Source organism: Crocodylus porosus, unplaced genomic scaffold, assembly GCF_001723895.1.
Source record: "Crocodylus porosus isolate Cpor-Errol unplaced genomic scaffold, CroPor_comp1, whole genome shotgun sequence".
NCBI classification, from domain to species: Eukaryota; Metazoa; Chordata; order Crocodylia; family Crocodylidae; genus Crocodylus; species Crocodylus porosus.
In genome coordinates, this window is record NW_017728886.1 from 42,376,504 (window position 1) to 42,387,979 (window position 11,476).

Consider the following 11,476-nt stretch of genomic DNA (forward strand, 5'->3'; position numbering starts at 1 on the left):
TAGTTTATAACAGGCCACTAGATCCCCCCTCAGCCTTCTCTTGTGGAGTCTGAACAGGTTCAGGTCCCGTAGCCTCTCCTCATAGGGCCTGCCGTGCTGTCCCCTGATCATGCAAGTGGCCCTCCTCTGGACCCTTTCCATGCTGTCCACATCCCTCTTGAAGCGCGGCACCCAGAACTGGACGCAGTACTCCAACTGCGGCCTGACTAGTGCCGCATAGAGGGGGAGAATCACCTCCTTGGACCTGCTCGAGATGCATCTGTGGATGCATGACAAGGTATGGTCGGCCTTCCTGACTGCCTCCCCACAGTGGGCGGAACATAATAAGATGCAGTTCAACAAAGATAAATGTAAGGTACTCTACCTAGGAAGGAGGAATCCCAGGCACGCCTATAGGTTGGGAGATGTCCTCCTCAGCAGCTCAGAGGCTGAGAGAGATCTCGGAGTCATAGTTGACTCCAAGATGAACATGAGACAGCAGTGTAACGAGGCCATCAACAAGGCCAATTGCACCTTGTCCTGTATTAGCAGATGCATGACCAACAGATCAAGGGAGGTGATGCTCCCTGTCTATGCAGCATTAGTCAGGTCATGGTTGGAGTACTGTGTCCAGTTTTGGGCGCCTCACTTCAAGAGGGACACGGAGGATTTGGAGAGGGTTCAGAGGAGGGCCACTCACATGATTAGTGGTCTTCATGAAAGACCCTGTGAGGAGAGGTTGAGAGATCTGCATCTCTTCAGCCTATACAAAAGATGGTTCAGGAGTGACCTTGTAGCTGCCAATAAACTTATCAGGGGAGGACAGCGGGGAATTGGGGATGTGTGGTTTACCAGAGTGCCCCAGGGAGTAACTAGGAATAATGGGTGCAAACTAGTGGAAAGTAGATCTAGGTTGGACATTAGGAAGAAATTTTTTACAGTGAGGATGGCCAGAGTCTGGAATGGGCTTCCAAGGGAGGTTGTTCTATCAACTTGAAGGTCTTCAAGAGGGGGCTTGACAGTCACCTAGCTAGGGTCATCTGATCTTGGGCCTCTTTCCTGCCAGGGGCAGGGGGTCGAACACAATGATCCATTGGGTCCCTTCTGACCCTACAATTTATGAATCTATGAAGGGTAGGGTATAGTGCTGGGCATTTCTCTTGTTCCTGTAGATTCCAACGCTCTTCCATTTGCTCGCTTTTCATTTTGAATACTTAAACATCCAGCTCTTCTCTCTATATATGTTGCTTTCATCATCCTTTCCCATTAGCCTTTCTGTCTGATTTTTGACTCCTGACACTCCTTTCCTTTCCTCATCATCTATCACACTCATCCTCTGAAACTTTAACTTCCTTGTTGAGATATCGGTTGAACCCATTTCAGCACTTTTTCTCAGTCTCACTTTTTCAGTGAACTTGCAGTCCTGATTCAGATTTCCTACTGACCACAAGGCCCATCTCCCTCTGATTGTTGCTGCATGAAAAAATGCTGATATGTCAAACTAACATTTTTCATAAGAGTATCGAGTTTCTTATTTGCTCTGCTCCTTTAACCCCTTCCATTTGTCCCAACGATGCCATCTCATCTCCTGATCTCCATTTCACCTATTCTTATTTCCATTCATAGTCCTGTCCCTTCTTTTGGACTGTTTCATCCTTTTTCTACAAGCATGCTGTAGCCTCTTCCATGCCAACTTTGCCCCTTCAAATCTGGCTCGATCTTTCTTTCATCTCTAAGTTCATTTAATATCCTTGTTACCTGGAGTTCTCCAACACCAGCTTCTTCCCCTTGCACTTCTCCTGTTGCCTATATCTTTAAAGCCATTTTTAAAGCCAGACTTTAATAGCCATCCTCCCTTGCTGCCCTGACCAGTCATCCATCTTCAGTATAGTTAACCAGGCTCCTCTTTTTAAAATTGCACTTACTAGGTTTCTGTGATAGTCTGCCTTCTCCTATTGTCTTTAATCACTTCTTCAGCATGTCCTTTAGAGAATCCTTCTCAGTCCTGCCAAATTTCTGCAGGGTGGTCTCACGGGGCTGTTTTTGATTCCCTCCTCTATTTCCACTACATCTCATCTCTGAGTTGTCTTGTCCACAAAACCAAATTCAGCAGCTGTTTCTGTGACAGTGTCTCAATTTACCCAAGCACTCCAGATCTGTCTCCTTGTCAGAATTAGTCTTGTCAATGTCTCTGATATCTCTTGTATATATCTAATAGAGAATAACCTAAGCTGTAAATTGCTACAGCAAAGTTCCTAATCTTTCCTTCCAGCTTCTCCTTCACCCCTTATACTGATCACCACAGACAGTACAACCTGTCAGTCAGGACCTTAAAAATAGTCTCATCTTTGACCAGAGTGTTGTCGCACATTATCTTAAGGTTGTACTAAGCATGCTTAATGCAGGAGTGTCCACATGTTAAAGTGTGAAAACTAATGCTAAGTGCCCTCTAGGGGCATGTCCAGATGAGCAGCAATGTATGTTTCCCTGGGGACAAGCACCAGGGGCACGCCTTATGGGTGATGCAGCTGCAGCAGAAAGCCTGGCCAGAAGCTGGAGCATGGCTTCCAGTCAGCCAGGCTCCAGTTTTGGATGGCACGTGCTGCTATCATGTGCACTGCCTTGGTTTTTTGGCGCGGATTTTTTTTGACCCTGAGATCTCCTGGGGTCAGCCCCTCTCCCACCCATGCTGCAAAGTAACAGCATGGGGAATGCCTGCATGAGCAGTATGTAGCACCCAGGATGGGTCTGTGGTGCCACATACGACACTTCTGCACCCTCGGTATCTTTAAAGTTATGCTGCTTTGGGCGAGGTGTTACCAGCTTGTGTTACATGGAGATAAAAACTAATTTTCAGTCTTCCAGCATCATAGGATGCACTATCCTCTCCTTTTGCACATCTGTGTGGACAAACTTTCCACCACTTCATCTCTTGCCTAGGGGATTGTACTGCCATCAAGAACTCCTGCTCCCAGGTTGTGTACCCAATGCAAGCAGCCAGCTATTACTTAAAGACTTTTTTATTTTCTTTTTTTATTCTTTTTTGCTGCTTTCTTTGGGATTTTATTTTGTTCCGTTTAGCTTCATTGGCTCACTTACTTTATTTCACCACAAACCCCATCCCTCCATGCCTACCAGTTCTATTCTTCCTCAACCCACCTCTGCCAACCCATCCCTACGTAGAGCAGGGGTCCTGGCTTGCTAACCCATTAGTGGCAGATCACAGTTGTGTAAGTCAGAGATGGCATTAAGCCTTAAAGTGTGACTGCTCAAAGCCCATTCTAACAGTAACAGTGCTTAACATTCTCCACAGATAAGTAGGTCTGGACTTAGTATAGCTGAGGGCAACATTTAACAACACACTTAAATTTCTCTTGGTTCTTACATAAAAGCTGTGTCTTAATCATTCTCAGTCTTTGTCTGTAGCACATAAAATATGGCTTATCCACATAGCTAACATTCTCATTTAAGCTGTCATCATTTCAGTTACTGCAACATCTTTTTCTCTGATGTTGACAAATACAGATTTGCCTTGCTCATCCAGAAAGATCATTTTCCCAACCTGTCATATTAACTGTTATCCCTGTTTTCATCCTGCCACTGCCTTCCCTTTCATTTCACCAAAAGGCTGCCTATGCTCACTTGCAAGGCCTTTCAGAACCTATTTCTTGTTAAATGTCTCTTGCTTGCAGTCAATACACTGTCTTTTGCCTCTAGTTGGCCAGTGAGTCCTTCCTTTATCACCTACTTTTAAAATTTTCAAAAAAACACCTTCATGCTTTTTCCTGTCGTCCCCCTCGTGCTTGGGGAGAGCACTGTAGGAATATGTTGACACAGCTACCTTATCCCATAAATCCTTCCTTTGCCATGATGCCTGTATTCTAAAAAAAAAAAAATGTGTTTAGGTTGCTGGGGCACTGAAACCATAGCCTAACATGCTGATTTAATATTGTTTCATTGTTTTGGTTCATGGTGAGACAATGAGATGGGATGATAATGCAACTACAACCTAACTGCAGCTGGGAAACAGGTAGCAGGCTAGAATTTGAACCATCATTATTCATCGTTGGGGTTTTATAGGCAAAGCTGAAAATGAATCGCACATCTCATAGATGTTTATTTCCAATTAGTTTTTGATATTTCATTTGTTACTGTTTTAGTTACGCCAATGTCAAGAAGTGCAGCAATGAGGGACGTGCCTTGATGCAACTGGACTTTCAGCAGTTTTTAATGAAGCTGGAAAAGCTCACTGACATTAGGCCAATTCCTGATAAGGAATTTGTGGAGACCTACATTAAAGCTTACTATCTAACTGAAAATGACATGGAGCGCTGGATTAAGGAACATAGGGTAAGGGCTGAATTCTGGTACAGCATATATTTACTTTTTATCAAGATTTTTTTTCATTATGATATCACATGAATAACAATACTGTGCCAGCTGCATGTGATTGGTTTGTATGTGGTGAGTGCAGATATAAAATGAGTACTTATTGCACAAGTAGATTGCTGAACTGGTATCATCACTTTTTCTATCTGGGGGCCAGTTCCTGAAATGAACTGTGTGAGAGAGAGATTCCTGGATACTAAAACAGAGAGAGGTCTCCCTCCGTCTCACAGGGTTCTGTACCAAATGTATGTTCATTTTTATGTATGTAAGTTAATAGCATGAATGTTTTGTGTGGTACAGACTCCCTTAAATTGACCCTTTTACTGATTTCTGAAAGGTTCTATAAGACTTACCTTCTGCTGGAAGTAAACAGAACACAGCTATTGCCCATATAATAGCCTGGCAGGTGCATTATGCCTGCACCTAGTCAGTGAAATGTGCTTATTTTTATCTCTTCCTCTCTTCTTCCTCCTTCCCCTGTTACATCTTGTCATTAACCTACACTGGCTGTGTCTTTATAACAAGGGCTGTGTCTTTACAGTACATGTTTGTGCTGTGCCTGGCATAGTGGGACCCTGACTGGGTCCTGATGTAATATAAGCAAAAAAGAACAAGCAGTTTGTTTTTATACAAGAACTGGTGCAGCTGAGATTTGGGTAAACTAGTTAGTTGTACCAGCTGAGTTGAGCAAAACGAAGAACTACAGCTGAATGTTTTCTGTGAGCAGCAGAGAATATGCAGGGGAGCATATAACACTTTTCTTCCCAGTTTCCTGTGGTGCCAGAGAGTGCTGTGCTGAAACACTGCAGCAAGGTATGTCTCAGCACAGCATTCAAGGATGTCATATGACCTCTTCATCCTTTTACATAAATAAGAGTATCTTTAACTGTCAGTACCTTAATTTTCATTATTAGTATCTTAAGACGGCTTACTCCACCCCTGCAATAAATAAATAAATGCATTTACTAATGGCATTAGTATTAGAAGTTAGTGTTAGTATTAGAATGAAAACCCTTCCATAGCAAGGAAGACAATTTCTCTTCTGGTTCTCAACTCTCTGCTTTTCTAATGCTTAAGAGAAGACATGATTCCTGCAGCTGTTATCAAGAACAATAGTATTTTGGCTGTAGCATACAAAATGTGGTGATGGAAAGATAATCACTCATGCATCAGAGCCTGCAATATATTAACAAAACTTTATAATGAATGATATCCAAGGCAGTATTTGAATCTTTAAAAAAGTGTATAAAGGCTTTGTTATCATTCATTGCTAGGCACAGAATGTCAGATATTGTTGTCAGTGCAGCTTCTACCCTCTACACAGATTTGTAACCTGGTTAACCAGCCTTAAGGATTTCCCAGAACTCAAACTGCCCAGACAGCTGCATTGCAGTTTCTTTGTGTAAAGAGCAAGTGCTTAGAAATGTTTGAGTAGTTAGCAAGGTGGTCCAGTAGCAGTTTTCTTAAAAGGAATCATCAGCTTTTGTCCTTGAGTAACCATAGACATTCTCCATCAACACTGGACCTAGTGTTGTCCTCCAATAACTAAAAGTATATGAGTTTATCTTCCCTTGAATTGTTTGGAGCACCCCAGTTCGGCTACAGTAACAACATAAAATTTTCTAATATCTATGTTCTAGAAAACTCTTGGTCAGATTAATAATTATTCTTTCAATGTTCTGGGCTGTTTAGGCTCCAGAATAACCCTTTTCCCTTTTTTCCCCTTCTCCAGTCTACCCGGGGTCTATCTTTTTCCCTTTTCTCCTTTCTGCTACCCTTACAGCAATATTCCATACTCGCTTGTAACAAAAACTATAGTCATCAATGGCTGAATGTCTAGTTGGGTATTAGTTAGGGTACCCCAGTGGTCTGGCCTGGGTCCAGTATTATTTTAAATCTTCCTTAATGATTATTGAATGAAGGGATTGAGTGCACGCTTAGCAAATTTGCAGATGACACCAAGTTTGGAGTTGCAGACACTCCAGAGCGCAGGGCTAGGATCTAGAATATGGAACATTTTTTCTGGTCTATCCAGAATCAATTAACCAGATGAAAATTCAATAAGGGCAAGCTTGAAGTTGTGCACTTGGGACAGAGTAACTGCATGTATACATACAGGCTAGGGAGTGACTGGCTAGGCTGCCATACTGCACAGAAGAGCCTTGGGGTTGCAGTAGACCATTAGCTGAAGATGAACCAAGAATAGACTTTTTTGCAACAAAAGGTCAACTGTATACTGGGCTGTATTAACAGGAGCATCACTTGCAAATCAAGGGATATTATTCTTTTGCTCTATCTGGCACTAGTGAGGCCTCACCTGGAGTACTGTGTCCAGTTTTGGGATGTGCACTTTTGGAAAAATGGGAACAGGTTAGAGTCCAGCAGAGAGTTACAAAAATGAAGTGAGAGGAAAGACTAAATAACTCTTAGTCTTTCAGCTTGCAGAAGAGAAGATTGAAGAGGGGAGGGATTTGATAAGTCTTCAAATGCCTGAAGGGTGATTATAGAAAGGATGAAGAGGGGCTTTTCTCTGTGGCCATGGAGGGCAGGACTAGGAGCAATGGCTCAAGCTGCAGCAAGGTAGATTTAGGCTGGAAATTGGACAGAACTTTCTGACTATAAGGGTGGCCAAGCATTGGAGCAAGCTATCCAGTGATGTTATGGAATCTCCATCCTTAGAAATTTTCGAGAATAGGTTAGACAGATGCTTGGTTGACACTCGTTTAGTCAGGGATGATCCTGCCTTGAGTAGATGGCTAGACTAGATGACCTTGTGAAGTCCTTTCCAGCCCTACTTAACTATGATTGTGTGATAAATCAAGGGAGATGGAGGATCTTACCAGGGAAAGATGATAAAAGTAATAAAATATGTTTGGTAGGTTAAATAATAGCAAAGGAAGCATAAGCCTAAATGTGACAGGGTGCACGAAGCACCTTGCCACGAGCAGAACCAGGAAGAACTAGAAGAGGGAAGCTTAGCCTGGGAAACTGGAGGAGCCGCAGCAGACCCTGACACGATCTGGATGAATGGGACACCAGCTGGGGCCACGACAGACCCAGCCACTGGAAATCAAGTGGAGAGAAAAGAGATCAGTGTGGAAAAAGAACAAAGAGAAAGAAAGAAGTACTATGCTGGCAAGCAAAGCTGGGTCAGGCAGGCAGCCAATAGAGAACTGCCATGCGGGACCCAGCTGAAGGGAGGGAGATTTAAAGGATTCTGAAGGAGCACCCAGGAGGAGGCAGAAGAAGCAGAAGGAAGAAGGAGAGCTGAAGAGAGAGCAAGCAAGTGAAAGAGAACTAGTAGAAGACCAATAGGTAAGCTCCGACCTTGCTACTTACCTGACAGGGTCCAACTGGGAGCAGTAGTCGGCAAAGAAGCCTGAGCAACCAGCGAGTCTGAATCCAGGGGATGAAGGGAACCATTCTGGAGAACTGGAAGAGGAGGAAAGGAAAGGGGACTTTTATTCTCCCAGAGGGGAGAGGAGAAGAGAGAGAGGATGTTCCAGCCTCAAGAGTTTGACAAGGGGAGAACCAGAGAAAAGGGTAGCTGTCTTGAGACCTGTGCAGAGAAGAACGGGGCAAGCAGCTGCTTAAACCCGGGCTGTAGATACGACCCTTCGGGTCAAGATAATTATGAACCTTAGTGGCAGTCAACATCTCCTGGAATATCAGGTGTGGTGAGGACAGGGTATAGGAATGGCGGAGCCCTACAAAGAGCCACAGAAGTTCTGAGTCTCCAATCATTCTCTGTTGCCTCCTAGTAATGGCCATGCATTATTTCCCATAACATCATAGGTGTGGCAGGTGATTTATTATAAGCAACTACTGTTCCAGCCAGGAGGTGACCCGAGTCTAGGTGGCACAAGAGGCCCTCTTACACTTAAGTATTCAAGATTTTGAGAACATCAAAGAAGGACAAAGAATAGTTAGATCATTCAAGGAGTAGAAGTGGAAGGGTAACAGAGTGAAATCTTAAGGTAAAGATGTGGCTAATTCCTCCAATAAATTAAGTTGTAGAACACCATTATATAGGATGTGGTAGACACTCTACTAGGAGTTTCTAGGAGAAGTCTAGGCATTTATAACCTAGATTGGACAATACACTAAAAAGCCACTCCTGACTTCAAACGGGGTTATAAGCTAATAGCAGAATCCTTTCCCAGTGTGATCCTTGCTAAAGTGTATATTTCATTCAAACGCAACCAATCTGTTATCAGCTTATTAGTGTAAATAACAACATGTTCTGGGAGGTGAAGCTGGTGCATACAAGAAAGGTCCCATCTGGTGATGGAAAAACTGGAAATATCTCCTACAACCTTGGCTCATGAGGCATTCAGAATAATTTGGTAAACAGGGGCTTTCCAAATACTTTCTCTAGTTTATACACCATGAAAAAAGCTGTTACCTGGAAGAGCATAATGGATAGTGATATGCAAGTAAGTCCATTGTATGCTTCTGTTGGAGCCTTGGAAATAAACAGAAGGAGATAGGCCAGTTATGTGACCAGCTCTTTCCCACTATTAGCCTCCACATTTTAATAGAGATATTTAAGAGTGGCACAAAACACACCTCAGTATACCAGTTCATTACCCCTAAAAGTTAAAAATTTTATCATAACTTTTGTAGTCTTTGTCTTACAAATAGACTTTTTAAATAATGTAATTAAGTGCAGAAAAGGTTAAAAACATAGTATTTTTTGGTCTTTTGTTTTAATCCAGAAATATTGAGCCAGGATCCATGTTGCTGTCTTTGTTATGTTTTCATTTGTGTTTGGAAAGGGGTTTGGAACATTGCGGACATTACTCAAGTTAAATGCTTGTATTAATAGATAGTACTGCATAAATAACAGTTCTGTATTGTTTGGGGCCACACATCATTAATATGAAAAGATTTTGAACCGCTGTATTGTGAATCTGTGCTCAGGATAACTTTAAATCTAGATAGAAAGGGATGAAAGAAATGTATCTTTTACAACATTGTCCTTCTTACAGTTGGAGACATGAGAGATATTAACCCGTAGTTAATAACTCTCATTTGAATGTACTGGCAAGGCATATGCTGGGGAGTGTGTTGAGTTAAAAAGGGAGTTCTGGCAAATGTGATGTTTTTACAAGTGTTAAAAATTTTGATTTTTTTTTACCGTATTTTCTTTCTCTTTTATCAAACAGTGAAACTAATTTTGTATAAAATCTAGTAGGTAAAGTTGTTTAGGTTTTGATTGGAAATGTGATTTCAAACCTTAAAAAAACATTAATTTGCTAGTTGTTTGTTTAGAAAAATCATGTCATTGTGCTAAAGTCTTGTCTGATTTGCACATTTTTTCTCTTAAGAATGGAAAATGCATTTAAAATGGCTTAAGATGTGTCAGTATTCACAGAATTACTTTCTGTGAACCCTGTCCAACATTGCTAAACTGTAAGCATTTTCCATTATAATCTGCCATGTATCAAAACACTCTTTTGTTCCGTCTGTCTCACAACTATGAGTATTATCCAGACCTGGCTTAGCTAGAAGCTTTAAATATTTCTACAAGTTTCTATGCAATAAACTAGGGATTTTTTTATTTAGTTATATATTTTTCTCCAGTTATTTTTATTCTGTTTAATTAAAAAAAAAAATATCTGCTTTGTTTGGGCAGGAATATTCTACCAAGCAACTGACCAATCTGGTGAACGTTTGTCTGGGATCCCACATCAACAAAAAAGCAAGACAGAAACTGCTGGCCGCTATTGATGACATAGACAGACCTAAAAGATAATTGGAGAAAAAGCGCCTTTCCTTGTGACTGGAACCTCTTTAATATGAAGCATGCAAGCAGATCTCTTACGGACTACTGACAGTGTTCTGCTAACAAAACCAGTGTGCATGGCTCTTCTTATTGGCATAGGAAACTCTGAATCAGTATGGTGTTCTAAATATACTTTTATAATCTGTAGGGGTTTTTTTTATTTTTTTTCCTGTTTCTTTTGTTACTTCCCTTTACAAAAAGGGTACTCTTAATGTATCATTGTTTAGCTGTATATTTTGCAAGACTGTATACTACTAGTAAAGGTAAATTAAAAACGCATTGGCTTAATATATAGTTGGTGCTCTTTTTGGGAAAGGAACTACTCTAAAATGTGGTGATTTTTTTTCCTCTGAGAACTTGTGCTTTATTATGAATATATGTAAAGTGAAGGAAAATGGACAATATCTTATAATGATGGGCCTTGAAACTTGCATGTGAATTGAGTGCACATCTGCAAAATACTTCAATGTTAAATCCATAGTCTTTGTATGTATTTTTAAATGTAAGTTTATTTCAAAATTAATTTAGTCATATAAGGTAATAAATAGTGTACACTAATATGAATTGATGTGTGAGAATTTCTTTGCTAATTTTGACAATATATTAAGTAGTTTACCACAAAGAAGAGCACAGTTCCTTTAATATCACATTTTCCTCTCCTCTTCTTGTTCCCAAGCAGTAATGCTAACTGACTTTTGTAGCTAAGGCAATGGACTGGGACTCAGGTGACCTGGACTGAATTCCCTGCTCTGCCAAATATTTCATGAAAGATCTTTGTGAGATCAAAGTCACTTAATCTCTCTGGGTCAGCCTCCAGCTGGTCTAAATTGTCATAGTATTGACCTCTGAAATTTTTACAGATTATATTACAGTAAAATCTCTGTAATCTGGTACTTTGCCAACCAGAATACTCTATTAACCAGTTTCGAGCTGGCTGGCCGGGGAGAGGGAGGAAGCTCACACGCAGCGGTCACCACCCTGTGCTGCCATTGCTCTGTGTGCAGCTGCCACTCCCCTTTTCCCCCCACCATGCTCTGCCAGCCAGATGCAGGGGAGTGAAGGGGAAAGCTCATATGCTGCAGCTGCTACCACCGCCACCCGCCTTCCTGCACTGCTGCTGTTTTGCATTATCTGAAAACCCTGCTGGTTTATTTCAGATAACTGGAGTTTTTACATAACCAGCAATCCCCTTACCCTGGGGATTTCATAGATTTCATAGACATTAGGGCTGGAAGGGACCTCGGGAGATCATTGAGTCCAGCCCCCTGCCCAAAGGGCAGGAAGTCAGCTGGGGTCAAAGGATCCCAGCAAGATAAGCAT

At 41.6% G+C, this 11,476-nt stretch overlaps 1 protein-coding gene across 1 annotated transcript in view; it reads left to right on the plus strand.

Moving 5' to 3' along the window:
* Nucleotides 1–10,720, plus strand: part of VPS50 (VPS50, EARP/GARPII complex subunit) — a 145,105-nt gene extending 134,385 nt beyond the window's left edge. Inside the window, exons 27-28 of the mRNA XM_019533271.1 lie at nt 4,140–4,329; nt 10,007–10,720. Of these exons, the coding sequence (XP_019388816.1) occupies nt 4,140–4,329; nt 10,007–10,126 (310 nt within the window). The 3' untranslated portion in view covers nt 10,127–10,720. The remainder of the gene's footprint in view (nt 1–4,139; nt 4,330–10,006) is intronic.
* The last annotated feature ends 756 nt before the right edge of the window (nt 10,721–11,476 follow it).